At 46.4% G+C, this 19,092-nt stretch overlaps 2 protein-coding genes across 9 annotated transcripts in view; one reads left to right on the forward strand and one right to left on the reverse strand.

Annotated features, from left to right (window-relative positions):
* Cyb561a3 (cytochrome b561 family member A3) overlaps positions 1-19,092 on the forward strand; it is a 50,050-nt gene that overhangs the window by 28,419 nt on the left and 2,539 nt on the right. Inside the window, exons 3-7 of one of the 7 annotated variants that reach the window (XM_076559750.1) lie at positions 6,720-6,898; positions 10,271-10,511; positions 14,673-14,871; positions 17,693-17,901; positions 18,543-18,697. In XM_076559750.1, coding sequence (XP_076415865.1) covers positions 14,688-14,871; positions 17,693-17,901; positions 18,543-18,697 — 548 coding nt within the window. In that variant the 5' untranslated portion in view covers positions 6,720-6,898; positions 10,271-10,511; positions 14,673-14,687. Of the gene's footprint in view, positions 1-6,719; positions 6,899-9,554; positions 13,195-13,415; positions 13,738-14,672; positions 14,872-17,692; positions 17,902-18,542; positions 18,698-19,092 lie in introns of those variants that run through there. The other 6 variants (XM_076559745.1, XM_042260847.2, XM_015987336.3 and 3 more) reach the window with 6 other exon arrangements.
* Tmem138 (transmembrane protein 138) lies at positions 461-9,626 on the reverse strand. 2 transcript variants are annotated; one of them, XM_006993847.4, is made up of 5 exons: positions 9,491-9,626; positions 7,726-7,977; positions 7,319-7,490; positions 1,437-1,512; positions 461-1,174 (listed from the first exon to the last, which is right to left on the reverse strand). In XM_006993847.4, exons 2-5 carry the CDS (start codon positions 7,851-7,853, stop codon positions 1,062-1,064), a joined length of 489 nt encoding a protein of 162 aa, XP_006993909.1. In that variant the 5' UTR covers positions 7,854-7,977; positions 9,491-9,626; the 3' UTR covers positions 461-1,061. The 2 variants fall into 2 exon arrangements, with proteins under 2 accessions (XP_006993909.1, XP_015842823.1); XM_015987337.3 differs by having other exon boundaries at positions 9,384-9,515.

Genomic DNA, 19,092 nt, shown 5'->3' on the forward strand with positions numbered 1-19,092 from the left:
GCAGAGGCAGAGGCAGGCAGATCTTTGTGAGTTTGAGGCCAGCCTGGTCTATAGAGCTAGTGCCAGGATAGCCAACGCCACACAGAGAAACCTCCTGTCTCAAAACCTCCCTACAAAAAAAAAAAAAAAAAAAAAAAAAAAAAAAAAAAGGAAAGAAAGTAGCATGAAAATTCTAAAACTTTCTAGAACATTATTTTTCTCTCCTGAGGACAATTTTAGCTTCTAGTAAACATAGAATCTGAAGGAAGCACAGAAATCTGGAACTCCAGGGTCGGGGGCAAGCATGAGCTCACACCTTCCAGAACTCTTGTTTGATGCAGTCTTCATGTTGCAGCCCAGTGTGCATCTGTACCTAGCTTACAGCCCAGTCTACCCCACAGTCAGAGAGATGCTGGGGCTCTCTCTCACTTGGTATACACCTCTTCATGAAGACACCAAGACAGAGAGACAGACTTCACCATTTATGGAAAAAAAATTCAATTTATTTCCTTTTAGAACTGTAAAAAAGTACTTTAGATATAAAATCTAAATGACTAAGGTGTGGTCAGTCAGGACATGCCCATCATTGTCTATAACCTTCAGCCACTCAGGTATGGTATCAGGAGAGCAGGAGGTGGGCTACCTAAAAGGCTGAACCATAAGCTTCAAAGAGTGGGAGCTCCAGGGCTGCAGAATCTTCAGGAAGGAAGAAGGGAAAGGGAAAGCGAGTGGTCCAGAGCAGGAAGAGAAGGAAGTGGATGGACTGACGTAGGAGGCAAGACTGCACTTTGTTCTACAGTCTGGGGAAAACACTTTAATTTGGAATGGGGAAAGTCTTCCTTCTTTTTTGAGAAAGGTTCTCTCTCTACAGGCCCAGGGTGGCCTCAAACTCATAACAGTTCTCCTGCCTCAGTTTCCAACCACACCTGGAGAGTCTTTGCTCTTGAAGGCTGAGCACAGCTGGCCGGAACATGTCCTAGGTAAGTCCATGTTTCCTGGTGCCAAGGGCTGTCCTTCCCTGGAGAGCAGCCCAGGTGGCTTCTACCAGAAGGAAAGGCATTCATCGACGGGACATGAAGTGGTCACCTTCGGACCTGCATGAACTCCTTCCGCAGCCACAGCGAGTCCCGGTAAAAGCGGGGGTCGCCCAGTCTCACAGCTGTCCGCTTGTAGAAGTAGCAGTAGAAGACCGCCGCTGAGGACAAGAGCAGAGAAGAGCCTCAGGGTGGTCCTCAGGGTCCCCTTCAGGGAATCCCAAGCCCAGCCAGCCCCGGCACTGCCCCAGGGCTTCTCGCTGTCTCCCAGAAAGAGCAGAGGGCAGCCCTTCCTCTTTCCTTCGTGTGTGGCTGTCCCAACCATCCCAGGCCATCCCGATGGAGCTGGGAAGCCAGGATCAAGGCTGTGCGGCCAGAGACACAGCAGGACGTGAGTGCACCTGAAGCCGCTCCAGTCCTCACCTAGTCTCTGGAACACAAACAGTGTTTGAAGTCCATCCGTCCAAATGAAGCTGCTGGAGTTTTTCCATCGCAAGTTCTAAAGGAGACAGTAGAGAGGGAAAGGTTCAAGACAATGTGAGGCTATTACATCTCCAACTCGCTCAGCTGCAGCAAAGCCGCTTGGTTAAAAGTCATGCTAACCCCACTTCCTTTTCATAAACTCAAAGTATATTTCTCAAGGGAGCCTCAAACTCCTTCTTAAAAAATTTCTCATGGGGCTGGAAAGATAGTTAAGTGGTTAAGAAGAGCACAGACCTAGGTTCAGTTCCTAGCACCTATATGATGGCTCACAACCTCCTATAACTCTAGTTCCAGGGGATCCAATGCTCTCTTCTGGTCTTTGTGGACACTAAGCATGCACATCATGCATTCATACACATTAGATAGATAGATAGATAGATAGATAGATAGATAGATAGATAGATAGATAGATAGATAGAATTTTTAGCTGGGCACAGTGGTATCTTTTAATCCCAGCACTTAGGAGGCAGAGGCAGGCAGTTTCTGTAAGTCTGAGGCTAGCCTGGCCTACATAGTGAGTTCCAGGCCAACCAGGATTATAGTAGTGTAGGGGTAGTTGTCGCAGGTAACTGCTAGGTACCTGCTCCTGCTCAGGGTATGGCCAAGACAGGCACCCCTTAAGACCAGAGATGTGTACGTGCTCGCTTTCTCTTGGCTACTTTGTGATCCTGGATGCTGGACTGCAGACCAAGTCAGAGTTCTCCAGAGAAGCACGTTGGACTGCGCCTCACCTCTCCTGTAACTGGATCCTGTAACTGACCCCTTTGCTTGCTATAAGTTTACCCAAAATAAACCTCTTTTGACTATCAGATAAACTACATAGAATTCCTCATTAATTTTCTCTATATAGTAGTGAGACCCTGTCTCAAATTTTGTTTTAATTAACGAAAATTGTATGTGTGTATGTGTGTGCCAGTGTGACAAAGTGTGCATGCACAGAGGACAGCATATAGAAGTCAGTTCTCTCCTTCCACCACGTAGGTCCCAGGGATCAAACTCAGGCTGTCAAGCTTGGCAGCCAGTTCCTTTACCTGTTTAGCCATCTCACCAGCTCTCAGCTGCCCCCTGCCCCTTTTTATTTTTTGCTTCAAAGGGATCTCCTCTAAGCTTGAACATTGGAGTATTAATCCCCTTACACTCTATTGCCTTTGTCAAGGAGAAGTGATCTCAGGAATGTCACTGCTCACTGTCCAGCCCTCAGGCTCAGGCTCAGCAGGTCACAACTTTGGTGCACACAGGGCTTAATCACATCAGCAGCCTGAATCCAGGGCTGCAGGAAGTGGAGCACAGGCTCTGACAGAGGAAGCCCCTTGACCCTTGCACACTGTTCTGCTGCTTTCCTGTGAGCCCTGCTTCTTCTCTGAGGTAGCCCTGGGGCACCCATACAGTGGGTCCAATGAGAAGCAAAAAAGTGACTGGAGACCACGGTTCTGCTTTGTTTTGTTTGTAGTACTGAGAACCAAGGCCAGGGTCTCCCAAATTCTGGGTAAGAGCTCTGCCCCCAGGGCCACACCCCTAACTCAGAGTCAGAGATTTTAATAAGTTTCATCAAATAGGCATATAAAAGATACATGAGCTATTCAAAAGGACAGAAGAATTTGTAAAAACAGAAGAAATCTGAATAATAAGGGCCTGCAAGACCTCCCCAGAACCCATGTAAATGCAAAAATGGAAGGAGAGAGGGGCTGGAGAGGTAGCTCAATGGTTAAGAGCATTTGCTGCTCTTTTAGAGGACCAGAGTTCAGTTCCTAGCACCCACACTGGGTGTCTCACAACTGTCTGTAACTCCAGCTACAGATCAAACACCTCCTTCTGGAGCACCTGTACACACCCAGGCACACACACATGCTCTGGAATAATCCTTTTGTATATTGTGAAAATGTGTTGCTCCCATTATTAATAAAAAGCTGATTGGCTGACAGGTAGGCAAGATTTTCCAGACAGAGAGAATGCTGGGAAAAAGGAGGGTGGAGTCAGAGGAGTCGCCAGCTAGATGGAAAGGAAGCAGGGCATGCAGGAGAGGTAAAGGCCACGAACCTCGGGGTAACACAGAAATTAATAGAAATGGGTTCATTTAAGTTGTAAGAGCTAGTTAGTAATAAGCCTGAGCCATTGGCTGAGCATTTAAAATAAACAATAAGCCTCTGAATGGTTATTTGGGAAGCAGCTGGCGAAACAGTTGATTGTAGTCAGATGAAAAACTCTGCCTACACACACACACACACACACACACACACACACACACACACACACACGTACTGACATAAACTTTCAAATTATATTCTTTTGTTTTTTTTTTTTGTTTGTTTGTTTGTTTGTTTTTGTTTTTTGAGACAGGGTTTCTCTGTGTAGCTTTTGGAGCCTGTCCTGGAACTCACTTTGTAGATCAGGCTGGCCTCAAACTCACAGAGATTCACCTGCCTCTGCCTCCCAAGGGCTAGAATTAAAGGCGTGAGCCACCACTGTCCAGCTCAAATTATATTCTTACAGAAGCAATCTGAAACCATGAGAACTAGATCTGATCTGGAACCTACAGGAAAACTAAGCGAAGCATCTTGGGGACTGAGTTTCCAGTGTAAAGGTGGGGACTTGGCATTGGGCATAAAGGAAAGCAATACTCTTGGCTGGCTGTTTCTCAGAAATACCCAATGCTGGTAATACTAACCATAGGACACCTAATACCCCCATCAACACCCACCTACCCACACAGTGGATGACAAAACAGACTCGACTTCCTGTTTTAACCGTGGTAGTCCTATCTGGGACAAAGGTAAATTGACTGCTACAGATAGAAAAGTCCCTGGATTCTTGAAGACAGAAAGCTGGGCCAAAGTGCCTTATGAGCTGTCACATGCTATAATCCAGTCCAGGACACCTTCATTTGCCCACCTTCTACCAGAGTTTCTAGAGGACAGGGACTTCTAGTTGGATTTTCTTTTGGCAGGACAGGTTTGACCAAACCTGTTGGAGCCCACTAGGTTTCCTAGTGGCCGTACCCAGCAGGACTGCATAAGAGGTTGATTGAACCACAGGCTTGGGTACCAGGTGACCGTAACTAGCAAGGGGGAGGTCTTTTGCTCCACCCCTTGGCATTGTTATAAATAGACCTTTGGAATAAAGTTCTGGGCCTGTGGATAAGGATCCAGGCCCACTCGAGTCTATCCTGTGTTTTCTCTCTATTTCTAACTAAGTCTCTTATCCCTCAATCCTCAAGAGTTCCTGGGGTAAATAAGTATGGGGTCTGGTCTCCCACACAAACCCAGAGCACTGAGCCTTCCAGGTAAATGCCCTGCCACTGAGCTATATTCCCTAGCCCTTACCATTTTCTTTCTGGTGTTTTGTGTTTGGCTTTTGTTGTTGTTGTTGTTGTTGTTTTTTAAAGATTTATGTATTTATGTATACAGTGTTCTGCCTGCATATATGCCTGTACATCAGAAGAGGGCATCATATCCCATTATAGATGGTTGTGAGCCACCATGTGGTTGCTGGGAATTGAACTCAGGACCTCTGGAAAAACAGCCAATGCTCTTAACCTCTGCATCACCTCTCTAGTCCCCCCCCCTTTTTTTTTTTTAAAAATCAAGCCTTTTGTATGTGTAGGATTTAATCAGATCAACAGTTTGAATGCATCTATCTCACACAGACTCCAGATCAGATCTGATTTTCATGGCTTCTGACTTCTGCATCCCTAATTATTCCATCTCTTTGTGTATCTCATGTTTCTCATATACTTTTTTTTAAAAGGGAGATTTATTTATTTATTTTTGACACAAGGTATAATACTATGTAGTTCTGGCTGGCCTGAAACTATCTTTGTAGACTAGGCTGGCCTCTAGCTTACAGAGATCTGCCTGCCTCTGCCTCCCAATTACTGGGATTAAAAGCATGTACCACCCATGTCTGGAAATTTATTTACTTTTATTTATGTGTATGTGTGAGCGCTATGTGTGTATATGTGTACCATGTATTTGCCAGTCGGAGGCCAGAGAGTTGGATCCCTTAGAATTGGGGTTACAAGGGGTTGTGAGCCATCTGATATAGGTGCTAGGAACCAAATCTAGATCCTCTGCTAACAAAGACTATGGGGATCCTGCCCCTGGATAGCCCTCTCCCAGTGTCCGGGAAGAATCTCCAACCAGCTGATAATTTAATCTTTGACAATATGAAATGAATCTACATACACGATACTCTTTAGTCCATACACTTTATTCTTCTGAGTCCGTTCTCTCTCTACACAGCGCCTATTCTGCTGTCATGCTTAGCTCCTTTCTTACCTGACTTCTCTCTACATTTATCTACTGTCCCCTCTAAGTTCTATCTTAATCCCTTCATCTAGTTCTGTCTCTTATAGGTTCTCATCTATCTAGTTCTTTCCCCTATCAGCTCCTCTCCCGTCTCCTTCTCTCTCATCTGGCTCTTCCTCATCTTGTTCTTCCCCATCTGTTTCTTCCTCATCTTCCATCTCGTTCCTCTAGTCCTCTCTTTTAGCCCTTCAATCTAGTTCTTCCCCACTCAGTTCGTTCCTCTCCAGTTCTTACCCATCTAGTTCTTCCATTCTCTTTTCTCTTCTCCATCTAGTTCCTCTCTGAAAATAAAACTGCCCTTTTATCCTTTTGACCCTTATCTCTCCAAGCTATCTCTGCTCTCGCCATTTCTGGCAAGTGTGCTCGGTCGCTAGGCAACTTGACTAGGCAACTTCTGTAATAGCTAGATGTACCTGTAAGTTGGAACACTTTAGTTCTGAGTTAATTGTTAAAGGTAGATCTAAAACTAGAGGTAAGAATTTAGTAAGGGAGAAAGTTAAGCTTAATTAGCACATCTGCCAGGCCTTCTGAAACAGACAGTCTGGATGCTTAAGTCTGTTCTTAGAAAGTGTAGAGGTATCTCCGATAAGATACTTTTGTCCATCCAGGGATGGTACTAGCCGGATGCTGCTAATTATGATAATGACAGAAAGGCCTAAAATTAGGGATCCTGGCTGCGTTACTGCACAGAAAATTATCTAAATATTCCTTTAGTAGAGGGGAAATAGTGCCCAATAGATGATGGAAAAGCTACAATAGCACATGAGAAATTCATAGTAGGAAACAGCTATTAATCAAAAGCCAACATCACCAAGACTCCTTGAGCCTTAGCTTGACCCCTAGAAGGCCCTTGGCTTCCTTCTTCCAGGTATCACCTTGTCATAATCAGCTGAAATCCTACTTCATATATTTGTTACAGCTTGTAGCACTCTGCAAGAGCAGCCAATACTCATAACCGCCGAGCCGTCTCTCCAGCCCATCGTGTGCTCATTTCGGCCTCAAGGTTCTGTGTGGAGGAGTGGCTGAGCAAAGCTCGCTTCTGAACTTACATGTCGCCCAGCTGAACTTGCCACAGCCTTCAGAGAACTAAGACTACAGGTATCCACTACCACATTTTGCTTTTTTTCCCCTTCTTGAGACAGAGTTTTACACTATAGCCTAGGCTGGCCTAGAACTTAACTGTGCAGCTCAGGATGGCCTTGAATTTGTAGTAATCCTCCTGCCTTGGCCTGCTGGGTACTACTAGAATTACATGTTTTAGCCACCATGCCCAGCTCTTTCTAGCTCTTTAAAGATGTGAAAGGGCCAGTGATAGCTCAGTAGTTGTGGGCATTTGCTACCAGGCCCGATGACCTCAGTTCAATCCCTAGAACCTACATGATAGAAGAGAACCGACTCCCACAAGTTATTCTTTGGCACCTACACCTCTATCCACCTATACATGAAAATGACAAAATAACTATATATAATTTTTAAAGATTAAATATGAATTAGAGAATTCAGAGCTTTAATTCTTACCATGACCCAGACATGAAGGGAGATGCTGAGAGCGAGGTACACAGCAGTCAGAATGATGGTCCCTTTGAACTTATGGAATAGGAGGTTGACCAGGCCAGCCTGGAAGACGAAGGTGTTGAAGAACATGAGGAAAATTATGATGATGTTGAAGAGGATTGCAATATCCTGGATGCTGTAGACACATAAAACAAAGTAGAGCCAAGGGGGGTTATGTGAGGACTTAAGAGATAGCCCTAAGGTCTAAGGGACACCATGAGATCTGCTTTTCTCTGTAATATAGTCACCCCAAATCCCCAGACAGCACAGACTTCTAAACACACTAATGACTTTAAAACTGCTCAACTGTGACTATCAAGAGCCTTCAAACTGTTTGGATTCAGTGTTTCAGGCCTGTCCCCTATACTCACATGAAGAGCACCAGCTGGATGACAGGAGCCATTCGGAGTAGCTCTGAGAAGGAGTTAACAAACAGGTCATAGGACAGCAGCAGGAACTGCAGGGAGAGCACCAGGCTGTAGTTGCTGGTTTGGAGCATCTTCTCTCTGCCTTTTGGAACTCCCGGGTGCACATTCCACAGTTCTGGTTCTCTGCCGGGTACTTGGGGGGAGATGCCTAGTTTTTCCAAATCAGAGCTGTTTCCCAGGCTCTAAAGCAAGGACCTGTTTGTAGGGGGAAAGAATCAAGAAAGGAAGGAAGGAAGGACAAGGAAGGCAATATTAGAAGCCTAGCAATCAACATTTAGTGAGTGTCAGTATGCAAAACACCAAGAAGACAAAAACCCAACTAAAGCCAGGTATGGTGGCACACACATGTAATCACAATATTCAGGAGCCAGAAACAGGAGGATTGAGAGTTTGAGGCCAGCCTGGGTTAGGAGAGCCAAGCCTCTTCTCCAAACAAAACAAGACAAAACCAAACCAAGCCCATCCCGACTCTGCCCCACTGCACCTCAACTTGTCATTCTTTCTAGAGACTAATAACATCAGACTTTTCTCCATGCCTGGATCCTTTTAAACGCATAGCTCTTTTCTCTTTCCTTTCTTTCTTTCTTCCTCCCTTCCTTTTAACCAGATCTTGCCATGTAGACCCAGCTGGTCTTGTTCTTGATCCTCCTGCCTCAGCTTCCTGGGTGCTTGTTTTACAGGAGTGCACCACCATTCCTAACAAAGGCACAAGTCTAACCAATAATATTTAGGGGAACTACAGAGAAGTGGCAGCCTGGTCACGCAGTAGTCACAGTAGTAATAAATCCTTATATGCAGTACTCTAAGGACTGTTCCCATCACAACTATTATTTAAATCTTACAATAACCACATAAGGTAGAAGATACTTTTATTTTCCCCAATTCATAGATGAGAAAACTGAGGCCAGGCAAGGTAAACTAATTTGACCAACGTGGTATTCTGATGGAGGCACAGCCGTACATTCTGATGGACGGCCAGCCTATTTCATAACTGATAAGAGCAATATCTAAGTAGGTGGAGGATACGGTCTCATAGCAATGGGCAGTGTCAGAGAGAAAGCTGAGAGGACACAGTGCTTTCCTAGAAGAGCTTATTAAGGTTATGACACAAACAGAAGCATGTGTAAGGGAGCATATTTATAACCTTACTTAATCCCTGGACCTGAAAAGCAGGCATTTTAGTGTATATAACCCCCGTTTTGCAGAGGTTCGGAGGGGGTCCAGGCCCTGTCCACCTCCCGCGGTGGAGAAGCTCCATATTATTGGATATATGAATGTAGCTTCTCTGGGCTTGAGTTTTCACACTTATAATCTCTCTCCTAGGTACCTGCGCCAGGATAATCTTGTTGACCAAGAGAATTTTCTTTAATCCTCACAACAATCTGCATGGTAGGAAAGAATTGTCCCCTGGCTATAGGCAGGGGCACACGATTAGAGTTCAAGTCATTTTCTCCAGATCGCAAATGAGTAGGAGGGCCAAACGCACCATTTCGCGAGGCTCCATGGAGGGTCACTGTGAGCATCCCTTAGATAGAAACACCCCTCGCTCTGGCTACGCGCACGATCACCCTCACCCTCCAGTTTAACGCGGTTTTCCTTACCCTTCCCAATCCTCCTGCAGACCGTGATGCCTCGGCCAAAAGCTCACAGCAATAGCAACAAAAAAATCCTGACTCCCGGCCACTCTCGGCTCATCTTCTACACTCACCTCAAAGAACCAACGTCGGTTGTCATGGGGACTGGGTCTCTGCTTCCGGAAGCCGGCTTTAAATTCCGGAAGTAGATGGCTAATTGACCGTCATGTTTGGGCCTTCGCGCTCCTGGGCCTGCCCTCGGCCGGTTCCTCCCATCCCACCTCGCTGGGGGTGGGCCCCAGGCGAGAGGGTGTGAAGCCCAGCATTTCTCCTTCCTCAGGATGGGGGTGGGGTTAGAGACAAGGCAAACAGGACCCAGTGCTCCTAGGACTCCGGCCAGAAACGGCCCTGGAAACGCGCCCCTTAGCCCGCAAACTTCATTTCCCAGACGCCCTAGCGAACCATCAGACATGCCCGAGCCTATAAAAGCTCAGGCAGCGCCCTCTGTAGCGAATCCCGCGGACTGCAGGCTGGACGGAAAGTGAGTGTTTCCACGTCCTGGAGGAAGGAGCCTGGGGAGTGGCAGCTCCCGCGCTGGGCAGCCACCGCGGGTCGCAGAGACCTGGCTCCGAGTTCTCGCACTGTGTAGTTAGGGGTGAGGAAGAGCCCGGGCCGGGAGAGCCCGGACATGGGTTCTAGTGGTGGTTCCGCTGCTTCCCTGCTTCGCGCTGTCATAACCCGGCATTCAGCCTGCTTTTCCTTTTAAGAATTGGACACTTTTCCGTTCCCCTTCCGTACTGCAGGTGGTGTTGGGAGAGGCTTCGACGCTTTTCAGGAAGAAGGCATCTTATCTAAAACTTGCTAGGACCAAGCTGACCATAGGGGTCAGCGTCATACTCCTTATGTCTTAATAGATCTGACTGTCCGAAGGACGAAGGAGCAGCCCGTGAGCACTTGTGCTAAAGTGGACTTTATTCACACTCCTGAGTTGAATATTATAGGTCGCTCACTCTCGAGTCCTGCAATTTGGAGGAGCTGCCTTTGGAAATGAGTTCTGGGAACTGAGGACAGGACCTGGATGCCTGTATCAGGCTTACCTCTTGCCTTGACCAAATCTCTGTCCTTTGGATCCCAACTTCGCAGTGCTTTTGAATTGTAAGATATGGGTTAATAGGATTTGAACTTTAAATCTAGTTTCCAGGATTCTTAATGTTCCTCTGCCTTTGAGGAGAGAGCAGCAAACTCTGCCCCTTGGTCTGAAAATAACTGTATTAGGAGTACAGCCTTTTCCTGAGAGGAAGGGCTGAGTGGAAGATTCCTTTCTTACCCCTGGGACTGATTCCGGTTTAGCTCAGCCTATGAAAATCCTTTAGCCAGATACTTGAGGAAAACATTACATAGAGATGGAGATTAGGTACACTTCTTAAACCAGGATAGGCCCACAGATAACCCCGAGTGGCTTTTCCACATCTAAACTATTGGGGGTGGGGGACTGTATTCTGTGAAATGTGAAAATCGTCTGAAACTTAGACATCAGTATCTATAAAGTGTTAATGAGGCACAGTCATGTTCATTTGTGAGGATACTCTTCTTGGCTGCTCTGGTGTTACACAATGACATAATTGTGGCAGAGACTTTATAAGCCCTCTAAAGCCTAAAGAGTTTGCTGGCTGCCTCCTGAGGATGGGGCTTGGCAGAGTGAGGGCGGGAGACTCAGCTGTGGTGAGCATGTCTTGAAATCTTAGTCCAAACTTCTCTCTTAGTACAAATGCTCTTAGTCTCAGCATTTACATGTGTTCTTTCCCTTGCTGTTGCTATTTTAGGAAAGAGAGGGCTTACTTGTCAACTGTAGACAGCAATATAACTTTCCTGCCTTCTGTCACAAAACTGTCTCAATCATCTGTTCTAAGTCTGCTACAAAGTGGTAATCCAGAACTTGTCAAGGGATGCAGTCCCTTTTTAAATTTTTTTTGCTTTCTCTTTTTCTTTTTCTCCTCAAATATTTTGGTGTGTGTGTGTGTGTGTGTGTGTGTGTGTGTGTGTGTGTGTGTGTGTGTGAATGTCACATGTGTGTAGGTGCCTGGGGAGTCTAGAAGTAGGTGTTTGGTCCCTTGGAGCTGTGGATGCTGGGAACTCAACTCTGGTGCTCTACAAAACCTATATCCACTCTTAACTACTGAGCCTTCTCTTCTTATGCCCACCCCTGCCTTGTTTGTTTGTTTTTTGTTTTTTTGGAGCTAGGTTCTTATATAGCCTAGACTAGCCTCAACTATATATATGTAGCTGAAGATGACCTAGAACTTCTGGTTCTTCTGCTTTCTACCTCTGTTTTTCTGTTATTCCCAGTTTTAACTTTCCGTATAGAAGATATGTGGAGTTTATTACAAGGTAAAGCAGGGGCACCTTCAAGGGATGAAGTAAACAGTGTAAAGAAAAAACATTTTTTAGAACACATTCTCAAGGGGTGAGAGTGGACAATGGCTAGGGGGACCATTGTCTCCTTTTATCTTTTGTAAAAAAAATCAGTAAACTGCAGAAATCAATATTGTCAGATGTCTGGAGCATTTCACGGGAAGAGTGGAGGTTGTGCTAGGCAGACACTTGATAATACAAACCTCTTTTGCTCTTGCATGAATCAAGGAAGCAGCTCTGAGGCTGGGGAACAAATCCCTGGACCCAGTAGCTCAGTCACGAAGCTTGTTTGTTCCTTAGCCCTTATCCCTTTCTCAGAGATTGCTAGTGAGAGACCAGCAGCAAGGCCACTGAGAGGCCCGGGCAGGTCTGGGGACCATGAGCTTCAGGGTTTTGTTTGTTTGTTGGGGGAGCTTGTCCTCACTATGTTGCTCAGGCTAGCGTTGAACTCCTGTACTCAAATGGTCCTCCTCATTCAGCCTCTCAAGTGGCTAGTGGCACAGCTGCCACCTTGCCTAGCTAGCTTTAAGTTTTGTTAGTGGTTAGGATAAAAATCCTGTGATAGGGACTGGAGAGATGGCTCTGTGGTTAAGAATGCTTGCTGCTCTTGCATAGGACCTGAATTTTGTTTCTAGCACCCAAGTTGGTGGGTCCACAACTGACTGTAACTCTTAACTCCAGAGAACCCAACACCCTTTTCCTGGCTTTCTGACTTCTATGGATGCCCGGACATACACATCATATAGCATTCTCTCTCTGTCTCTGTCTCTCTCTATAAATCCTATGATAGTAATAAATGTCAAGTTATAATACTTGACTCTCAATAAGGGCCTTACATTTTTTTTTGTCTTGATCTTATAACCTATGGATAAGGAAAAAGGGTTTGAAGCTCCTGTGGACTTGCCGGGTCCTGGTGCTAGATACTTAGTATGTCTGGGCTTTAGTTCTTCATGTATAGGGTTGGGATGATAGTCCTCACAGGGTTATCAAGAGGAGTAAGTGGGACCGTGGGCCAGTTTCTGGTGCTCGTAGCTGGTGTTCAATTACTGGTTTTTATTGCCATGCTTTTCTTTTAGGGTGTTTTCCTCAGGGTACTCAGACAGTGAAATCAGAGATCAGGCAGCCTTCCGCTGGGTCGAAGGGTGAGGATTTGGGTATTGTCCCACCTTGGGCATTGTTGACTGTTCTTTCTGTTACATGGTCCAGAGAGATGGCCTTCAATACCATAAGGCCACATTATTGCCTTCTTGGTGTGAGCCCTGGAGATAGACTGGGTCATATATTTACTGGAAGCAGGGCTGAGCCCTGTGTCTTTGCTCACTTGCCTGGCTCTTTTTTTTTTTTTTTAAGGGTATATTTGGCACTGGGAATCTATCTCATGACTTGCTTATGCTAAACAAGCCCCTATCACTGAGCTACGAATATAGCCCCTTGCCTGGTTTTTTTTGTTTTTTTTTTTTTTAGATCTGCATTTTATTTTATTTTTTATTTTATTTATTTTTAAGATTTATTTATTTATTATGTATACAGAAGAGGGTGCCAGATCTCATTACAGGTGGCTGTGAGCCACCATGTGGTTGCTGGGAATTGAACTCAGGGCCTCTGGAAGAGCAGTTGGTGCTCTTAATCTCTGAGCCATCTCTCCAGCCCCCCTTGCCTGGTTTTTAAGAATAACTGCTTGTGACATAAATATTCACCAGAGAAAGCCTGAAAGCTGAGTTGGTTCCCGGTAGAAATCTAAAAATAATTAATTTCTAGACCATGAGTTCTTGCTTCCTCTTTTCTCCTCTGGACTTTCCCCTGAAAAGAGAAAGCAGAAGTAAGTCTCAGGTGTAGAACAGCCAAGGGGTGCCCTCAGTTCAAGGAGAGGAGTGGAGGGTTCTAGGTCGAGGCCTGGCCCCATGGAGTTCATCTTCTGTAAGGAAGACCTTTTTATACAGAAGTGGAAACATGTAGAGCCTTTTCACAGGTGACATAATGCTAGGGATTGAGCATCCCTAGCTAAAAGTCTGGCAGATTCTGAAACTTAAAACTTTTTTTTTGAGCCAGGTGATGGTGGTGCATGCCTTTAATCCCAGCACTTGGGAGGCAGAAGCAGGCGGATCTCTGAGTTTGAGGCCAGCCTGGTATACAGAGCAAGTTCCAGGACAGCCAGGGCTACACAGAGAAACCCTGTCCTGAAAAAAAAATTATATATATATATATATATATATATATATATATATATATATATATGTGTGTGTGTGTGTGTGTGTGTGTGTGTGTGTGTGTGTGTGTGTGTGTGTTTTGCCTGCATATATGATGTTGTGTACCACATGCATGTCTGTCCATAGAAACTAGAAGAAGGCATTAGATCCCCTGGAACTGGAGTTACAGATTGTTCGGAGCCACCATGTGGGTGCTGGGAATTGAACCTGGGTCTATAAGAGCAGCCAGGGATCTTATCTCCTGAGCCACTTCTGCAGCCCCCACACCCAGCCATTTTGTTGAAGATGTACCCACCCTTGAATGTGTTTCCTTCCATTAGATTGTGGTTTTGCTGCCTTATGTTGGAACCCAGGGCCTGGGAATTTGTGATCTAGGCATTTAGGGTTTCGATTTGTGTCTCTTGTGGCAGTCATTTTTCACCTTCTAGTTCTGTGTGGGGAGGCCAATCAGTACCAAGGATGTGGCCCAGAGCCTTGTCATATCACCAGAGCCCCATACTTGGTCTGTGCACCCCAGGTGCAGGGCTGGGGCATCACCCATTGTGAGCTTACCTCAACATTGAGACCACCTGGGGACAGGGGAACTGAAGCGAAAGATTCCGTACCACAGGCAGAAAGGGAGGTCAGTGTTACTTCCTTTAGCTGTTGTGTGGGTTCACCATGGTTAGCCAGGACATGTGACTTCTGCTTCTTCTAGGAGTTGTTGATCAGAATGGCTTCAGGACGGTTTTACCTGTCCTGCATGCTGCTGGGGTCCCTGGGATCACTGTGCATCCTCTTCACCACCTACTGGATGCAGTACTGGCGTGGCGGCTTTGCCTGGGATGGCAGTGTGCACATGTTCAACTGGCACCCAGTGCTCATGGTCTCTGGCATGGTGGTACTCTATGGAGCTGGTGAGTAATGTGTTCACAGTGTGAGGGGCATGAGAGAGCCGAGGCCTGAGCAGGGTAGCACTTACCCTATTCAAGGATGGTATTTTGGGGGGTTGAGTTGAGGCTATCATGGCAGGGTGTTTTGGGTTGTTCCTCGGACCAGCTATCATTAGGGGGAAGAAGTGGAAAGTGGAGGGACAGCTTCACAGATGCTCAGAGACAGGGTCAGCAAAGCTTTCTGTAAAGGACCAGCCATAATTTTTTCAGGCTTTGTAATATGCATTGCAGTTACTCAGCTCTGCCATTGTATCATGGGAACAGCCATGAAAAGCACATAAAACACACGAGTGTAACTGTGTCCCAGTAAACAGTTCTTCCCAGAATTAGGCAGCAGGCTGGATTTGGCCTGGTGCTGCAGTTCGGCTCCTGCTCTAGAGAACAAGAAGTTGAAGCCTCTTGTGTTACAGTTGAGTCCAGGATCCATCTTTGCCCCATGCATTTGGATCTGTGTCTTGTAACATGGGAAATGAACCCAGTTGTAGGATGGGAATGATAATAGCATTGGCAAAGCTGCTTACCATGTATATGTCATACATTATCCTCCCTGGTTCTTGACTTCTTCTTAGGATGTGTATGTAGTGTGCATATGCATGTGCACATGTGTGTATGTGCATGGAGGCTATAGGACAAACTTGAGTATCAACCATTATTAAGCACCTTTACATTTTTCTTTTTCTGTTTTTAATTTTTTTTTTCAATTTTTTTTAAGACAGGTCTCACTATGTAGCCCTGGCTGTCCTTGACACACTATGTAGACCAGGTTGGCCTTGAACTCACAGAGATTTACCTGCTTCTGTCTCCCAAGTGCTAGGATTAAAGGCATGTACCATTATGCCCTATCCTAAATTCTTTTCTATATTATTTATTGGTGGTGTGGTGGTGTCTGTGTGTGTGAATGTGGGCACAGGCATGCCATGCATGCATGTGGAAGTCACAGGACAGCTTTTAGGAGTCCGTTCTCTCTTTTCACTGTGGGTTCTAAGGATCAGCCTGAAGGTATTAGGCTTATGTGGCAAGTGCTTTACCTGCTGAGCTATCTTGTTTTCTGAGACAGGCCTCTTCACTGGCCTGGAACTGTTGATTAGGCTAGGCTGGCAGAGGCTTCCTGCCTCCGCTCCCCCAGTGCTGGCATCACAAGTGTGTGCTGCCCTGCCCAGATGTTTATGTGGGGTCCGGGTATTGGACTCGGGTCCTCATGTTCATGCAGCAAGCACTTTGCCCACTCAGCCATCCCTCATCTCCATACCCGCCTTTCTTCTTTTTGAGACAAGGTCTTCCTGTCCAGCCAGCCTGGCTTTGGCCTGCGTAGCCGCCCTTCTGTCCAGCCTCCCGAGGGCTGGGATTCCGGGCATGCACTACCATGTTGGCTTTTTCCATTTTGTCCTTTTTTCCCCCCGAGACAGGGTTTATCTGTGTCACAGTTCTGGCTGCTCTGTAACTCTCTCTGTAGCCCAGGCTGGCCTAAAACTCACAGAGATCCTCCTGCCTCTGCCTCCCAGGTGCTGGGATTAAAGGTGTGTGCCACCACCGCCAAACATCCACTTTGTTCTTAGAGCAAGTTCGTGAGGTGGGCTCTGTAGTCATCTCCATTTTACAGAAGAGGAAGGAAACGGACTTAGAAAGAAGCCAAACACTTAAGAAGCTAGGTTTGGACCTCTATGCCCAAGCTCTTTAGATTTTTACTTTTGCTTTTTGTGGTGTTGGGAGTGGAACTGAACCCAGGGCTCTGCACATGATAGGCAGGTGCTTAGATGCACCGTCAGCCTTCATGGGTTCTTTTCCTTTTTTCCCCTAAGACAGGGAGATCTGCCTGCCTCTGCCTCCTAAGTGCTGGGATTAAAGGCTTGTGCCAGCACCACCTGGCTATGCCTAGATTCGTACGTAATCAGCCTTGCCTGTATGGATGCAGTGTGATGAGACCATGGAGAGACAGTGCTTATCAGCCCACAAAGCTGCATTCAGGATTGAGACTACTCCCATGTTAACCGGCCCTTCTTGTCTTAGTTCCTGGCCAACTGCCTCCCACAAATAATGGGAAGGTGACAGGTGCTGAGCAGTCTTAGTTAGGGTTTCTATTACTGTGATAAAACAGCATGACCAAAAGCAACTTGTGGAGGACAGGGTTTGTTTCACCGTACACTTTTAGTCCTGCATGAAGAGAACAGGACAGGAACTGAAGCAGAAGCTATGGAGGAAAGTAGCTTCCTGGGTTGCACCTCATGGCTTGTCCACCCTGCTTTCTTTCTTTCTTAATCTTTTTAATCTTTATTTTTATGTGTATGGTTATTTTGCCTGCATGTATGTCTGTGTACTATGTGTATTCAGTGCCTACAGAGACCAGAAGAGGATGTAGATCCTTCTAGGACTGGAGTTACAGATGGCTATGAACTGTCATGTAGGTGCTGGGGACTGAACTCAGGTCCTATAGAAGAGCAACCAGTGCTGTTAACCAATGATCCATCTCTATCTATGCTGTCTTATACCATCTAGGACCACCAGCCCAGGGATGGTATTACCTCTAGAGAGCTTGGCCCTCCCATACCAATGATTAATAAAGAAAATACCCTACCAACTTGCCTATAGGCAATCTGATGGGGGGGGGGGATTCCTCAATTGAGATTCTCTTTTCTCAGATAACTAGCTTGTGTCAAGTTGACAAGAAACCAACCAGGACAGGGGTTGATGTCCTGACACTCACGTCTTCCTGTTGAGAGGCTGTGTGGGGCAACATCAGGGGGTGTAAGGTGATGTGGCCAAGCCCTGGGACTGTTCTTTCCTGCAGCCTCGCTGGTGTACCGCCTTCCCTGGTCGTGGGTAGGGCCCAAACTGCCCTGGAAAGTTCTCCATGCAGCACTGCACCTGCTGGCCTTCACCCTCACTGTTTTGGGGTTGGTTGCCGTCTTTCGGTTCCACAACCATTCAAAAATCACACACCTCTACTCCCTGCATAGCTGGCTGGGCATCACCACCGTCATCCTCTTCGCCTTCCAGGTAGGTGCCCTCTGCCCTCTCCTTTTGAGTCCCTTTGGGCACCATGGGCTCTGGGTGTGGCTTCACTAGCCTTAGCTCCAAATATTCGTTCTGCCCTTTGCCTGGAGAGGGCCTCATATCCTGTAGACTCAGCTATTTAAGTGGCCGTGAGTTGGGGCTCCTACTCTTATCTTGTTCCTTACACCTGTTACACTGCCCATCTGTCCTGACTCTGTCAGCCCACATGGCATGCTGACTCAATGCCCCTCTTTTCTGCTTTCTCCACTCTTCCCTCTTTGAACCAAAGCAGTTCTAAAAATGATTTCAGTATTCCAGTGCCAGTCCTTTGCTGGAATTGTTTATGAACCAGGACTGGCAGGAATTCAGTGCTAACAAAGATGACTAGGTTTATTGAGTGTATTATTGCAAGGCCTTCACACACAAGTTGCTAGTTGCTTTCACACACTTGTGTAATAGAAATGGGCAGATCGCAGAGAGGCATGGTGTGTGGTTGGGGCTGTGCATGGTGGGAATGTTTGAGTCAAAAAAGAAGGGACAGAAAACAGTGGCCAGCAGGAGTGATAGCTGTGATATGGGGGGCGGGTATGTGGGATAGTGGTAGATGGGTACAACTGTAGTCAACTATTCCCTTGTGTCCACAGTGGTCCATGGGCTTTGCCATCTTTCTCCTGCCCTGGGCATCTCAGTGGCTGCGAAGCCTCCTGAAACCTGTGCACGTCTTCTTTGGAGCCTGCATCCTTGCCCTATCCATCACGTCTGTTATTTCCGGCATCAATGAGAAGCTGTTCTTTGTTTTGTAAGTTCTAAGGGGCCTCTAGCACTAAGGCATATGGAAGGGAGTAGGGGCTTCAGGAGATGCATCCTATAACCACAGGACTCAGCTAGCAGAGGCCAGCCTCTGGGCTTGAGTCCATTCTGATCTCATGGAAGGTGACAGTCTTTAGGTTGAAAGTGGTAGGTAACCTGGCAATACTTACTGAGCATCAAGTGATATAGCACCTACTGTTTGTCAGAAACTGCTCAAAGCACCTCACCTTTAATCCTCTTAAGCACCTACAACATCTGGTACTGTTGTCACACAAGAGTGTAATGAGCTAGCCATGGTGGTGCCTGCCTTTAAAACTAGCACCACAGGTGGGCAGATCTCTGTGAGTTCAAGGCCAGCTTGGTCTGTATAGTGAGTTCAAGCCA

Source organism: Peromyscus maniculatus, chromosome 1, assembly GCF_049852395.1.
Source record: "Peromyscus maniculatus bairdii isolate BWxNUB_F1_BW_parent chromosome 1, HU_Pman_BW_mat_3.1, whole genome shotgun sequence".
In the NCBI taxonomy this organism is placed as follows: Eukaryota; Metazoa; Chordata; class Mammalia; order Rodentia; family Cricetidae; genus Peromyscus; species Peromyscus maniculatus.